General features: G+C 36.6%; 1 protein-coding gene across 2 annotated transcripts; it reads right to left on the bottom strand.

Moving 5' to 3' along the window:
* Nucleotides 1-291: 291 nt before the first annotated feature.
* Nucleotides 292-14093, bottom strand: LOC101258462 (uncharacterized). 2 transcript variants are annotated; one of them, XM_010323839.4, is made up of 14 exons: nt 13811-14093; nt 13569-13733; nt 12706-12804; nt 12493-12627; nt 12320-12388; nt 12061-12157; nt 11857-11959; nt 6118-6328; nt 5843-5956; nt 5128-5259; nt 1969-2049; nt 1569-1685; nt 1236-1389; nt 292-760 (listed from the first exon to the last, which is right to left on the bottom strand). In XM_010323839.4, the coding sequence occupies exons 1-13, from the start codon at nt 13916-13918 to the stop codon at nt 1279-1281; spliced, it is 1542 nt and encodes a 513-aa protein (XP_010322141.1). In that variant the 5' UTR covers nt 13919-14093; the 3' UTR covers nt 292-760; nt 1236-1278. The 2 variants fall into 2 exon arrangements, with proteins under 2 accessions (XP_010322141.1, XP_004240875.1); XM_004240827.5 differs by lacking the exon at nt 292-760 and having other exon boundaries at nt 1153-1389.
* Nucleotides 14094-14486: the final 393 nt, after the last annotated feature.

The following is a 14486-nucleotide window of genomic DNA, read 5'->3' as shown; positions in this document are numbered from 1 at the left end:
GCGGCCAAGTGTTGAAATACCAACTTGAAACTTTTGTTGCTGATCAGATGACGTAAACCCCAATTAAATATGAGAGATCACTTCTATTCTCTTTTTTCAAATGAATGGCTTGAGTTTCAAAGAGTTTAAGCTCCTCTATTTCAAGATGACATGATTTTAGGAACTTGGGTAACTGGTAATCACATCATCCCTCACTTTTATCCCTACTAAATATAAGTAGGTTGGATATTTATCACATTTTTAACCTGCCCATTTGCCAAGCGCGTACTTATTTATATGCAAATCGAAACGAAAGCAGTAAAAGTATCCACACCTGGATTATATGACTCCTATGAATATCCAAAGAAAACCAGTACAGGTTCTCACAGTGTATCTAGATTTGCCAACCTTCATTGGATACACTTCTATATAACTAAAGCTCCTATGTGTCTCAAAAACAGTCATTGTTTCTAACAATGGCTGAATATCAACACCTGTTGAGCTATTGAGGCACTGTCACTCAACTTAGTGTGGTGGTTCTATCCCTCTGTCTCTGTTCTTTACTCCACTTTTTTAAAACAGCAAGTACGGAATGGCCATTTTTTACTCCATTTAGCGGGTTGAGGCTTGATCCGCCCTATTGCCATTCCTATGGAATGCTACTATCTTACTGAAAACCAAATGGTCCATCCTCAACCACTAGACTTGTATCCCTGCTTTAGAACAAGCAACTTTAACTGCCAGAACTTGAGACATCATCCTTGAGCTGCATATACTGAAGCTAAAAGAACAAACTTTTACATCAGTGACTTGGATAGGGTGTATTTTTTAATAAAATCTCAAAGAGAACACGATCATTATTTTCCTGTGTAGGAGGGTTCACACTTGACCAATTAGCAACATAACACGGTCACAGGTTCAGTCTACTGAGTTAGAAAATAGGAAAAAGCTTAGCGCAATGGATTCATTCATTAAGAAGGAACCGAAGTTGAATTATGCCATTGATTACTGGTAGCCACACTTCCAGAAGTCCAGAATAACCTCGGGTTAGTGTCTCTGGGTGTAGTTTAGTTTTTTTTAAAGGCTCTTTTTCAAGTTATGCGACCACTTTTGAGTATTTTTATATGAGGGCATTGTTTAATAGAACAGGTTAAGGCCCGAGCAACTAGGAAATACCACATTCAAAGGGGAGATCATGCTTCATTCTGAATGGAAACTGATCCAAAGAAGAAAAGGAGGAAAACAGGCATTTTTACCATTAAAGGTTCTGAAAGATACAAAAACTTTTCGTGTTTGGCATTATGTTCCGTATCTTCTACATGTTTCAACAAGTTGAGAGGGATGATCCGCAGTTAGTTGCCTGTACCGGTGTCCTAGATAAAATGCTGTCAGTATCCACATCAAGCAGACCTGAAAGAAGAACCAAAGTTACGTTGAACGTTCAACCTTTATTTCTCTGAGGCTTTTCAATCACTATATAGAAGTCTGCAGTAGTGTGAATCCACCATCCAATCATCTGGAATTGTATAAATCTAAAACGATAATTTCAAGACATTAAGAGTAGTGCTGTCAAGGAGGGTTTTACTTACAGGCAGGGCATATAGAGAAACAGCTGATGCCTTGCCATTGAGAGTGCTGAAGAGTAGCTTGTACATTGCAGCTGCTGTAGCATCCCCAAGTCTTTGAACAATCACATCTATGCATACCTGCATAAAAACATTGGAATACCACAAAAAGTAACAATAGAATCATTCTACTGCTAGGGATATTCAAGTGACACTTATAACCACAACAATCCTTTCAAGTGTCATGAAACACTTGTGCAGACCTAATAAAATGATATTAACCTACTAGCTTTGCTATATCCTTTCAGAAAGATTTTAATAGGAAATCGAGATTTGCTACAGACAGGATATTCACAATTCAAGCTGCTGCTAATATGTAAGATGGAACAATGATAATCTTTCAGGTCACTATTTTTGTAAATACCTTTGCTTTATACTTCTCGTCCTGTGAGACAACAGTGAAAAGAAGCTCCCTTGCAGGCCTGGTAACGACGTATGTGACCACCTATCGTAAAAGACAAAAAATATGAGGCTCAATTGCAGAAGTGTATGCCTACGCCTACTTATCTTTTATTCGTCACAACATCTGTTGGCACAGCTTATTCAGTACACCTTAACTTTTCTTTGTTCTAACTATCCATTGCATACTTGGGTTTTTGATAGCCTAGACCCCTTGGATGGTGATGCAGGAAAGAGTGTGGATACACTCTCTTCTAAGGGCATGGAAGTAAAGAAAATTGAAAAATTAGCTTCCGAGTGAGGTACTTTCCAACCATTAAGTGCCACATAGATAGTCTATTTGTTCCAATGGTCTTTTCGTTGCTTCTTGATAATATACAAGGCATATTTTACCCCATCTTAGAACTTCTTCTTCTCCTTTCGAAGGAAAACTGTGTATTTCTTCACACAAAAAATGTAAAAAATTGGCTGAACACCATTATTTTTAGCCAAATAAAAAGTTTTAGCTACAATAATGGGTTCTAACTGTATATTTCTTCTTTGGCTTCAATACCTATTTATTCCTATTTTGTATCATTATTTAAGACAAAACTGTGAAGAACATAGTTGAAATTTCATTATTTTTAGCCAAATAGAAAAAGTTTTAGCCAAAATAATGAAGTTGCAATTGTGTATTTCTTTTTGTTGCTTCTTTAGATGTGATGTCTATTCATTTCAACTATGTAATTTTTCTTTTTCGGGACAAATCTATAAAGAAAAACTTGGCTAGAACTTCATTATCTCTGGCCAATAATAAAAGCTTTAGACAATATAAATATATAATAGAGTACCAACATCCTAATTCTTTTTATTTTTTTTCAAACTGGTCACTTTGTATATTCCTCAAAAGAGAGTACTAAAACTGTACTGGTCAATATTTACACGTAGTTCAAATCCTACTATCTTTTCCTAAATTGAGTCTGGTACATCAATTACGGAGATAGTATCATTTGAGTATAACTGATTACACCAAAAAAAGGTAGAAGCATAAAACAATATAGCTTGACTTCTTGCATACTGTTCTCTATACTATCAACAGTTCTAGGTCTTGTATCTTAATATATATCCTCTAGTATCCCACCAGCAGAAGACCATAGTAGATCCTTGGACTCCTCAAGGGTGGAACTTCATCTTTAGAAGACAATTAATGACTGTGAGATCCAAGAGGGTAGCAGATATTTTCAACACCACTGAGCAATCTAATGGACTGGAAGGGGATCAAGACATTTTTGTGGCGGAAAGGCGGTCAGAAGGATAGTTTTAAGCATCAGCCTCACAGTCACTGGCGTGGAACCTGGAAGTCAGAAATCCCACTCAAAGTTGCCTGTTTTGTCTGGTTGTGAGCCAAAGAAGTTGTACGGACTCGAGACAACTTAAAGAGGAGGTGGATACCATTACGTTCTAGATTTTTTTTTTTTTGTGTGTGTGTGTGTGGGGGGGAGGGGGAACTGCTGAGACAGGTAAGCATCTCTTTCTAAATTGCAAGATCACTGGCCAACAGTGGAAGTTATTCCTGAATCTTAAGGGTAGGCCATGGACCATGCCTGCCAAGACCACAGAAGCAAACCAGAGTTGCAAGGAAGCAGGAAAGCAATCCAAGAACAGAGACAAATGGAGAAATCACAGCTAATATATGGTGGGCAATATGGAAGGAAAGGAACTCTATAGCCTACCTGCTTCATGCCAAACATCCTTCAAAAATTCTGTTTTCTGTCCATCCCCACTTTGATCTTTGTGTTAGCATTAAACTCATGCCACAGAGATCTAATGCATCTCGAAACAATGCCCCATATGGTGTAGTCACCTCTTTGGTCATCCAGTTGACTTCTTAACATATTTTGTGTTAATGACTTCCTTCCAGTAGCTCTGCTCTTCATAAATGAACTTCCACAGCCATTTTATCCTAAGGGTTCCGCTCTAATTCATCAAGTTCTTTATTCCCGAACCCCATTGCTTCTTTCACACTATCACAGCATCCCATTTAACCAAGTTGTAGCCTTAATTCTCACTGTTTCCTTGCCAGAGGAATATTCCTCTCATTTATCTAACTTATTGATTACCCTCTTGGGAATTTGGAATACTAACATCATATAGATTGGTAGTGAATCAAGAACATAATTAATCAAGGTCAACCAGCTACCCCTAGAGATATGTTGTGATTTCCAGCTTGCTAATTTTATTTCTTCTTTTCTTTTGATGCAATGAACTTTAGTTTCCAACTTATATTTCTTATCAATTCCATAAAGAGTTTACTATTAGGGGTGTGCATAATTTGGATTAACTCAAAAATCAAACCAAACCAATTTTTTTTGTTATTTAGTTTGGTTTTTTGGTATGGTTTCGGATTAGAAATTTTGGTTTCTTGGTTTGGTTTTAGATTTTAGAAAACAAATACCAAAAAGTTGAACTAATAGAGTATATATTATGTTTATATATATATGCTATGCATTTCTTTCTTGGTACATGGTCAATACAGAAATAGAAAAATCGGATGCACAGTCCAATCCATTATATTCTGTCAAAAAAAAAAGTTCGCCTCAATAATGGAGTTGCTAACTCTTTTACAAATTTGGCCCGAAAAAGATGATCCAAAAATTCAAAGACTGTAAAAAGAATTTTATTTTTAAAAAATGACACATCAACAAAGAATCCAAATGGCAGCGCGTGGGTCTCACCTCCATCAGGTGAGATTGGTCTATAGGGAGAAGCAGGTAATGAGAACTACCGGAAGTTTAGGTGTGGACCAAGTGTCCATTTTGGATTAGCTTATTTTAGGTGTTTTTAAGCCAAAATAGCTTTTAAGGATTTTTGTAGTGTTTGGGTAAACTAAATAAGTGCTTATAAGCACTTATTTATAAGCCAAAATAAAAAAAATTCGAACTTGTGACTTTTGGCTACAAGTCATAAGCCAAAAGTCAATCCACACAAGCTCTAAATAAATTGTGCCAAGTCTATCGGGTAATAATGTATTCTGCCAACTAAAAATTGTACGAATGCCAGAATGGTGTTCCTCTTTTACAACTTCTCGTCATTATTTTTATTACATTTCTTTAGAGGTTGAGAAAAGGATGCAAGGAAAATATACCTTCCTCAGGGTTTCTGAGATGGCCACTGCAATCCATGTGGGCCATACTGCTAAAGCAATTAGATTCGCAAAGGCAACAAAAGGTGCGGAGCAAATGGCTAGAGTAACACCAGCAAAAGTAAGGATGCGCCCCTGCAACCAAGTGGTGAATAAGGACTTTTAAAACTTGTGACACTAGAGATACCATGTTTTGTATGTAGAGAAATATAAAAGAAAGAAAGGGAACTGCAGTTCAAGAAAATAGGAAACTGATCAACTTAAAAAAATGTCCTAGATATCTTATCACTTCAAATTTCTACTTACTCTGACTTGCATACATGGGAATTCTTTGTAGATCCTTCAAAATAGACTTCTAACTCACTAGGAGCTGACATTACCGAACAAGATATTAACACTCTTTCACACCCCCAAGTGATAGAAATAGTTTATGTTCTATGGTGGAACTCAGATAAGGAAACTGATGCGAAAGACAAGAATATTTGGAGAGGAAGAAGCCTTCACCACAGGCTCCAGTCAGAACCTCCATCACATGTGAGAGTAGATAAGAGAAGTTTTAAATTAGAGTTGTTCAAGTAGCATGTAGATTGTATACACTTCCACAAATTGGAGAAATTGAATATCCCCTCAAACCCCCTTTCCCTCAGACACACAAAATGGAGAAATAGGGTTAGCTTCATGACTGAACTTTTGCATGTTATATACATCTACACCATACCGTCAAAGTGAGCTGTCCAGCAAGGATAAAAATAGCAATGAAGCTATTGATCTGTGCAAATAATCTTCTTCTACCAGTGGGATCTGTTACTGCAGCAGCAATAACAGTTACTTTCTGCAAAAGTGTCAAAAGGTTGGGAGTGAGGCTGAAGTAACTATAAGCGGTTTTTCCATAAAGGCGGTCATCTATGTGAGATTAGTAAATCACATAAATACACCACATTACAGATCATGTGATCCATTCTGTCACTTAATAAAAGGAAATTCTTCTCATACCTGAAAGTAAAAAAAGGAGGACACAACTGCACTCAGCCAGAGGAATAATGATACATGCAACAAGTAAGTCGAAGAAAGAATGAGCTTTAGCCCATCCAATATAGCCCAGAACTGAGGCTTTGCTACAGAAGCTGGAGATTTTGGGGAAGTTGTTCTCTGTGTGAGCCCTGGTATATTCTCGGCCTCTTCAGCTTGATCGGTATCAGCTTCCCTAAAAAAAAACGCTAAAGTTAGAGACTACAACAACAACAACATACCCAGTATAATCCCACAAAGGTTAGAGACTATTCGACTATAATATTCTTTTCGGGTGGGGTGGGGTGAGGAAGGGGATAGAGAAAGTAAGTCATGCAAGGACATTCATGTAAAGGCCTCTTTTTCATTGCTAGTATGTGTGCTAGACTTCATTCTTCCTGTATATCAAAAGATGTATGTCTAGAAAGTTAATAGTATCCAATAGTTTTAAACTTCGCAGTGTGTCTTCTTTTTGTTTATACATTTATGCTGATAACTGAGAAATCCCAGAAGGACAAAGGTGCACGATTTGAAACTCGGTGTATAGTGGACCTGTCTCTATGTGAAATCTTCTTTTTAGTAACAAATCATCCTACTTTTTCACGTTTTAGCTATATATTAGATATACTATCGCCAAGCTAGAAGTCGCCCCTTGTCTCTACCTTCAATCCTCCTTCTATTTCCTTTTATAGATATGTAATACTTCATTCCTCACAATTTTAGTGGGGTATCTGACAGGAATATGGAGTTTAAGAAAGCAAGACTTAACTTTTAAAACTTGTTTTCTGAAACAAGTCATAGACATTTGTGTCGTTATAAATCATCTCATTCACGGTAAAATGGGATGCTTAAATTTAAATTATTTTTAAATATAAAAAGGTGTCATTCTTTTGGGACAAACTAAAAAGGAGAGTGTGCGACATAATATGGGATAGAGGGAGTGACAAATAAGGCTAAACACATTGACAGATACCTAAAGTTGGCCCTGTTTTTCATTTAGCCACCTCAACTTAGACTTGTACCATTTAAACACCTTTAGTAGGGTATGACTGTGTCTTGCGGTGGCTCCTAAAGTGAAGAAAGCCACTTTCTAATCAATTAGACTCCTCACCCGTATATTGATAGTGTCCGTGAAGTTCTAGGAGAAATAAAAACTTCTTGAAAAGCTTCAACCAATGTATCTTCCACATCTTAGATTCAACCCTATTTAGGAATCAAGCGTCAGAACATCTAGGAGGGTTCGTTTATAGTTATTCAAGTATAGATACCTCCCACCCCTTTCTAAAATACTAAAACCAAAAACTTTTTAAAAACTCTTTTGAATTTTACTTTTCTTATTATTCCACCTAGAGAAATCTAAATGGACAAATTGATTAGGACGACTAATTCCATAGGTGTAGAAATATCATTATTTAATTGTTCTAAATTCATGCAATTTATTAATAAAACTGAATAAAAAAATATTTCATTTTTATTATTTATTTATTATTAATATTTTGGTCAATCGTTCAATAAAATCAACACAAAGGGAAATCATTTCTCCCTTTTTTTAAATATAATTAAACGTCGTAAACCTATGCAACAAGAGTTACTGACAAAAAATCTTATATTAACCACTATACCCATCAGTACCATAACTTCAAAATCACGACCACGACGAGGGAGGAAGGCCTGAGAGATTGCTTCCCGCTTGCGAAATACTCCGGACTCGGAGATAGAAGAACAACCACAGTTGAACCCTTGTACCACAAGGTTGCAAGCACGGCAGCAACATGCACCCTCTCCCCAGTCTGAAGAGGGAGTGTAAACCTGTACTTCGAGCAGCTTGGTGAGTCCGGGGGATGCTAGTTCCGGACATATAGGGTCACCGAGCGACAGGGACGAGTCTATGGCCACAACCTCCTCTTCAGAAAAAAAGAGGCAACTTGAGATCAGAGGCAAGAATTCCCAATATAGAGAAGACCTCTAGTGGCAGGTCGATAGCATGAGAGAGATATTCTAGGAGGGGCTCCTAACCAATCAGAGGGGTAACATCAAAAGGAGTGTGTTGGATGAGGCACATATCAGATCCTCTGATTTGGGAGAGATGCTCGAGTTTCAGGCTTTTTCTTTATCATAATGTATTGGGGTTGATGCGCCAAACACCATTTGAGTACAACTCCATCTTGATCTGCAAATTCTACTCTATATATACAACCACCCTTATTGGAAGAACAAGGAGTCTACCAAGGGTCAGCAACCACTGGACAGTGTGCGGAACAATAAGTGTCAGTTAATATTTCAAAGTGCACCGTCCAGAAGTCTATATTTGTGCCAGATTATGAGGTGCCGCTTAACAAAGTGGAGTTTAGGTACAAGTTAGAGGGTCAAAGGATTTAGATTAGCTGGCTAGCATCGGTGTTGACTAAGGGTGGCAAACGGACCGGTTTTTGGCCGGTCCGGTCCGGTTCCAGTCTGGTTCCCGTACCGGTCTTTTTGTATACCGGACCGGTTCCCGATTTTTTATCCTGTTGAACCGGTTCGGTAAGAAACGGTTCCGGACCGGTCCGATCCGGTAAGAACCGATTTAGTCGGTTTTTCAATTTTATTTTTTTTAATTAAGTGGTCATTTTATGACCGTTGGGCCCTTCTAACCGTTGGGCTGGGGCCCAAAACGGTCAACTATCACCCCCACCCCTTTCTAACCCATTTACACTATAAATATAACCTTTTTTTCCATTTTAAATCACAAATTCACTACTTATACAATCTCTCAAAGTCTCAATTTTAAATCTCTCATAAATTATTAATTATTAATTCATGTGATTTTATAAATTTAATTTTTAATTATTTTAATAAAAGTTTAAATTAAAACTTTAAATTCAATATAAACTTTAAAGTTTAAATTCAATTTCAAACTTTAAATTCAATATAAAGTTTAAAAAACTTTAAATTCAATTTCAAACTTAAGTTCAATATAAAACTTTAAATTCAATATAAACTTTAAAGTATAAATTTATTTTCAAACTTATATAAACTTTAAAGTTTTCAATTGAAGTTTTTAATATAAATATATAATATTATATAATAATTAAAATAATTAAAATTTAAAAAAAAAAAAGGTACCGGATGAACTGGTAAGACCCGGTTCCAATCCGGTCCAAACCGGTTACTAACGGACCGGGCGGAATAGGTTGGTTTTTTCTGGTAAATCCGGTACCGGTTCGGTTTCTGGTAAAACCGGTCATGTTGACCCGATCCTGTCCGTTTGCCAGCCTTAGTGCTGACAAATAAAATGTCGGCCTAGTTGATTAAATGATAAGATCTTGATCACCAACGGATCCCTCATCTTTGCGGTGACGCTCTGATGGACGATTGTACGCCTACACTTGATTCCAACTACGGCCGACAATACACTCACTCTAGATCGGGCCGTGTCGCTTGCTAGCCTCATGTCGAGGTTTACTGAAAATTTAGCCCAAATTATAGTGGGGGAGATCCAAGAGATTGCACTGCGATTTGGGACCTAACTCACATTCCCTTGATTGATCGCATAGTTGTACACTGTATAGAGAGACTTTGGTGCCTATATTGGTGGGTGTGGACCAGTCGGTGCAGGTGATTAACGTCCAAGACACTATTACAAATTTGCAACGAGTCGAACCCTATTCCTAAGGGAAAGACAACACTGTCCACTTCAAGGGATCTATTGTTGGAGGAGTTTCCCGAAAAGAGTGAGCAGGTAGAGCTTTCGGCCATAGGGGAGACAATCGAGCGACCATCAAAGACAGATCCCACCACTGCTCCCAAGATAGTCCCCGGATATGTGCTTGCCCTTTAATTTCTACGCTACTATCATCGAACGATCGGATTAGGATCACAGACTGTCCTGTCTCTAGTCAACTAAAGATCTGCTCTGCAACTTAGCGAAGTGGCTCTCAAGACTACGGTCCAATCGACGAACAGTCAATTAATTCCATGAACTGTGGAATGACTCGTGATCCTCGAAGACCACACCTAGAAGACAGAATCACGGTTGACTCCTGCTTTTTGACTGATCGTCAATATGTTTGACGGTCCATGAATTGGTGTCGCGGCCTAAGTTTTCCTATTTTGTTTAGGATAGGAGTGTCGTTTATAAATACTTGTTTTAGGTTCTCTTTTGGATGTTACTTAATTTGTTGGATATGTTGTGTACGTTAGGGTTGAGAAAGATCCATTAATCATTTTTCTTGATTCTCGGTATTTTTGCTATTATTTTGGCATTGTTTTATGGTTGATACAAATTTGTTTCTTCTACTCATCTGTTACATGTTATTTATCATGAATTCTTCGGAGTCTTATGATTTGAATTTTGCAAGTATGAGTAGCTAAACTCCATAACTACGGTTGTGGTGACCATGATGGAGTAACGAATATAGGTTAAAAAAACTAGTGATTCTTGAATGGTGAAACTGCATGTATTGTTATTCTCTTCGCTTAATTACTTTGGACAGTATTAAGCATTAGAACTCACCATAAATCTTAACTTGCTTGAAAAAGAAGTCAAGGTTAGGAAAAGAGATTAACAACATAGACTTGAGGCTACTAACCTTCATCTAATGATTTAAGCTCACACAAGGATAATCAATCTGAAACCATTAAGAAGCTTGATACATAAACATTTGTAGGCACAAGGATAATCAATCTGAAACCATTAAGAAGCTTGATAACATAAACATTTGTAGGCCGAAAGGATATAAAGTGATATTCATCTAATTGGGTCAAAAGACTTCTGTTAAACTCTTATCTTTAGTTTTGCATGCATAATAGCAAGATAGATCACTAATCACATCAACCTGTTAAGTTATGAAATCGTGAACAACATAGTCATTGCTCACTCTCATTATTTGAAGACAAGAAACTTTCACCAAAGTGGTTATTGATAACACAAGATACAAGTAGTTTTACTTTTCATATTGCAAAACCCCCTTGAAATAAAGACTACCAACCGAATAACCGCACCTGACATATTTCTCACCATATTCTCTGTGGGATTCAACCCCAACCTTGATTGGGTTCTATATTTGACAGCTACCACTTTATATCTCATTTTAGATGTGTAATTTGGGCATATCACTGTGACCAGAGATGCCTTCAATAGGTTAAGTGTAGAGGAACAACATGTCCAGACTGATTTACAATTATTCTTATGGTTTGTTCTTAAGGAGTTAAATAATGTCATCCTCTTTATACTCCTGGACTATCAAACTGTACAGATAAAGATATCAGGTTCATGGTAACTTGTGAGTACAATGCATATCTCTTTTTTCAGTTTGTTCATATAAAAAAGCACTTCCTGCTAAATCAAACACCTCTGTATCCCAAAAAAGAAAATGAAGGGAGCTGAAATAGAGAGATCTCAATATTAAACTTACACCATGACTCAACTAGACTAGACAAATTATGCTATCGTAGAGAGAACTTTCACTAGTAAAGAAGATCATCATCCAGAGAACGATGAGACAGCAACGCAACAGAAAACCAGGAATAAAAGGATAAGAAACCTGAGACAACCATCCCAAGGCTAATAGGGAGAGAAAGAACAGTAATTGCTTGCATGGAAAGAGCTTTGCAGGGAGCTTAGCGAGCTGATTGTACAATTAATTATCTCTTTTCCCAATCTCATCTACTGGAAAATTCTATAGCTAAAAAATCTAGTGATAATCCCTGATTGGGGCAGAACAAGAAAAACAAGAAGAAAACCTGATTGGAGATAGTTCTTCAGGAAGTTGTAAGAAGTCTTTCTTGATTCCTTTTGATGACTGTGCAGCAAGTTCCATGAGAACCGCTGAAACAAGAAGTAAATCTGCAAAAAAACAAAAGGGAACTACTAAGAAAATAGAAAACAATAAAGCCTCAAGAGAATAATAAGAATAAGGAAGCAAGATAATCAATAGAGATACATACACGGTCCTAACCAAGCCATTCCTGTGGCAAATAACGAACCACACAGCTGGCCTAGTGTAGCACCAGCACCAATAAACCCAAACAATCTTGAACCTGACTGTATACAGGAAAAAAAGTTAAACTGTATCTTAAATCGCTACCATGAAATGTAAAAGCAATATCATGATCTATTATGGTTATGGAAGGCATATATCAAAACCCTTGAACTTCCCTTCGGTAGGTCTGTTCAAATTAATGAATCAATTAGAGGCACAATTACCTCACTATCCATCACATCAATAACTCTAGCCCAAGTTGAAGATATAGTAATAAGATTAAGCAAAGCAACCTGAGAAACAATGAAGCAAGAACCTTATTCAGGAAACAAACACCAAAGAAATGACAAAAAAACTTGCTATTATAATAGTCGAGAATTAAAGCAAAAGCATTTACCCAAAGAAACAGGCCAATTCTCACTGACACGTAGAACCAACCATGGTTGCTCCAACTCGACAAGTTTGGAGTATTCGTGTGACTAACCTCCACTTTTAACTCCTGTTTTAAAGTTGAGGACACAGAGAGCAGTCCCTGCATTATTGCCATTTTTTAATTATAACATTTGCATTGTCAAAAGATTTGCTTCCAGAATCATGAAGTTGTTTGTACCTTGATATTAAATGGTGAACTCCCAGGAGTAGAAAAAAGCCACAGGATGTAGAACGCAACAAGTGTGACCCCAAAAAACCTGTGTATCAAGACCAAAGCCTGGAATTTAAAGAAGGGACCATTACAGATGACATTTAAAAAGACCCAAACAAACCTAATCAGCTTCTAACACTCCAAATTGGTCTCACCGCAAGTAGCTGAACCCAATTCATAGCATCCAACAACAAAAAGAGTGTCTATAAGTTGCTGAACCTAATTCATTGCATTAGACAACAAAAAGAGTATCTATAATTTGATATCCTTATGCTGTAGAGTATCAAGATTTGCAATTTCTTTCTTCTCATGAATCATTATTAACATAGCCAGATAATTCAGAGTCACGGAAAAATTCAATATTACTCTCAAATGACACCAACGAAATCATCATTTACCAAATACATAAATAAAACAACAATTTCACAGGTATAATACAACACTCTATTGAGGTCAAACAGAAATCATCAAAAGACAACTATTTCATGCTTAATACTGAACGGGGGCATGGAGGAGTTATTTCAAATGCAAATGCGGAATAGATTGTAGGCTTTGTTAAAAGCCTAAACTTAGAACTCCAACAGGGTCTAAAACTAGCACTTAATGTAAATTAATTCCACTGGAAGTATCAAATATAGTCTGAAAAGAAGTGTTAAACTTGGTTTCAACAATATTATATCCTATGAAGAACTTTTTAACTATGATTCTCCTACTCTACTTAGACAATATCATTTCACATGAAGAACTTTTTAACTATGATTCTCCTCCTCCACTTGTGTAAAAAGACAATAAATCTAATACAGCAATAAAAGAAGGAATTATTGAGTTACCTTTGACTTTGAAAGATTAGGCAATGAAAAGATTAAGGTGGAAAGAGGTGCAGCAAAGAGTGTGAGTATCAAAGATCCCACAAACAAGCTGGGGAGATTCCCCAATCCCAAAGATATAGCTCCTTCATCACGTAAAGGAAGAACCACAAAGTATGCGCTCAAAATCTGCATATATCATTAAATTCATATCAAAGAACGCGAAGAAGATGTTTATGATGGGGGGAAATTGAATGGATACTTACGAAGAAAAAAGTGGAGGAAGAGTATAGCAATGCTGAGAGCTCGTGAGGAAGAAGAGTAACGAAAATGGAAACAAATGCCTCAATTCGATCTCTGCCCAACAAATTCATCTCTATCTCATGCTCGATCAACGAATGAATACAAACACACAAAAATCTCACAAGATCTGCATTTTGCCACTCTTTGAATGGCTAATTGGGTTTCTCAAATTCATATGACTAACCCAAATAGACGGAATTCATCAACTTTCGACTGCAACTCAATTATAACACCGTGTTTGGACCTTGTTACTTGTTTTACCTTTCTATTATATTTTATTGTGTTTGTTATCTTAATATTTATTTTATTTTTACTTATTAATTTAATTATCTTTTTTATCATTATTTAGCGTACCGTTCCACGGTAAATCAATTCTCATATATAATTTTCGTAGACATGTCATTTAAATTAAGATATATGATATTATGTAACGACAAAAAAAATAATGCAATATTTGTTTTTGTAATATGGTTTAGTACTATATATAGTTATGACGCCTATTTTGGTTATCATGATCATTTTATTTGAGGCAGTGATAAAAACCATTAAAAATTCAGATTATATAGGAATAAGGATTATGGGAAGTTCAGTGTGAACACAAATACGGAAACTATTGATTATGAGACTCTTGAATTCGTG

The sequence above is a fragment of the Solanum lycopersicum genome, chromosome 6, assembly GCF_036512215.1.
Source record: "Solanum lycopersicum chromosome 6, SLM_r2.1".
In the NCBI taxonomy this organism is placed as follows: domain Eukaryota; kingdom Viridiplantae; phylum Streptophyta; class Magnoliopsida; order Solanales; family Solanaceae; genus Solanum; species Solanum lycopersicum.
The sequence above is the reverse complement of the archived record's forward strand: the minus strand, read 5'-3'. Positions and strand labels throughout refer to the sequence as shown.

Excerpts from the sequence above, each read along its gene's own strand:
- LOC101258462 (XM_010323839.4), bottom strand. The coding sequence starts at position 13,918 with ATGAATTTGTTGGGCAGAGATCGAATTGAGGCATTTGTTTCCATTTTC. Across the intron at positions 5,957-6,117 it reads CCTCCTTTTTTTACTTTCAG|AAAGTAACTGTTATTGCTGC; the intron begins GTATGAGAAGAA and ends ACACTTTTGCAG. Across the intron at positions 1,390-1,568 it reads TTTCTCTATATGCCCTGCCT|GTCTGCTTGATGTGGATACT; the intron begins GTAAGTAAAACC and ends TTCTTCTTTCAG.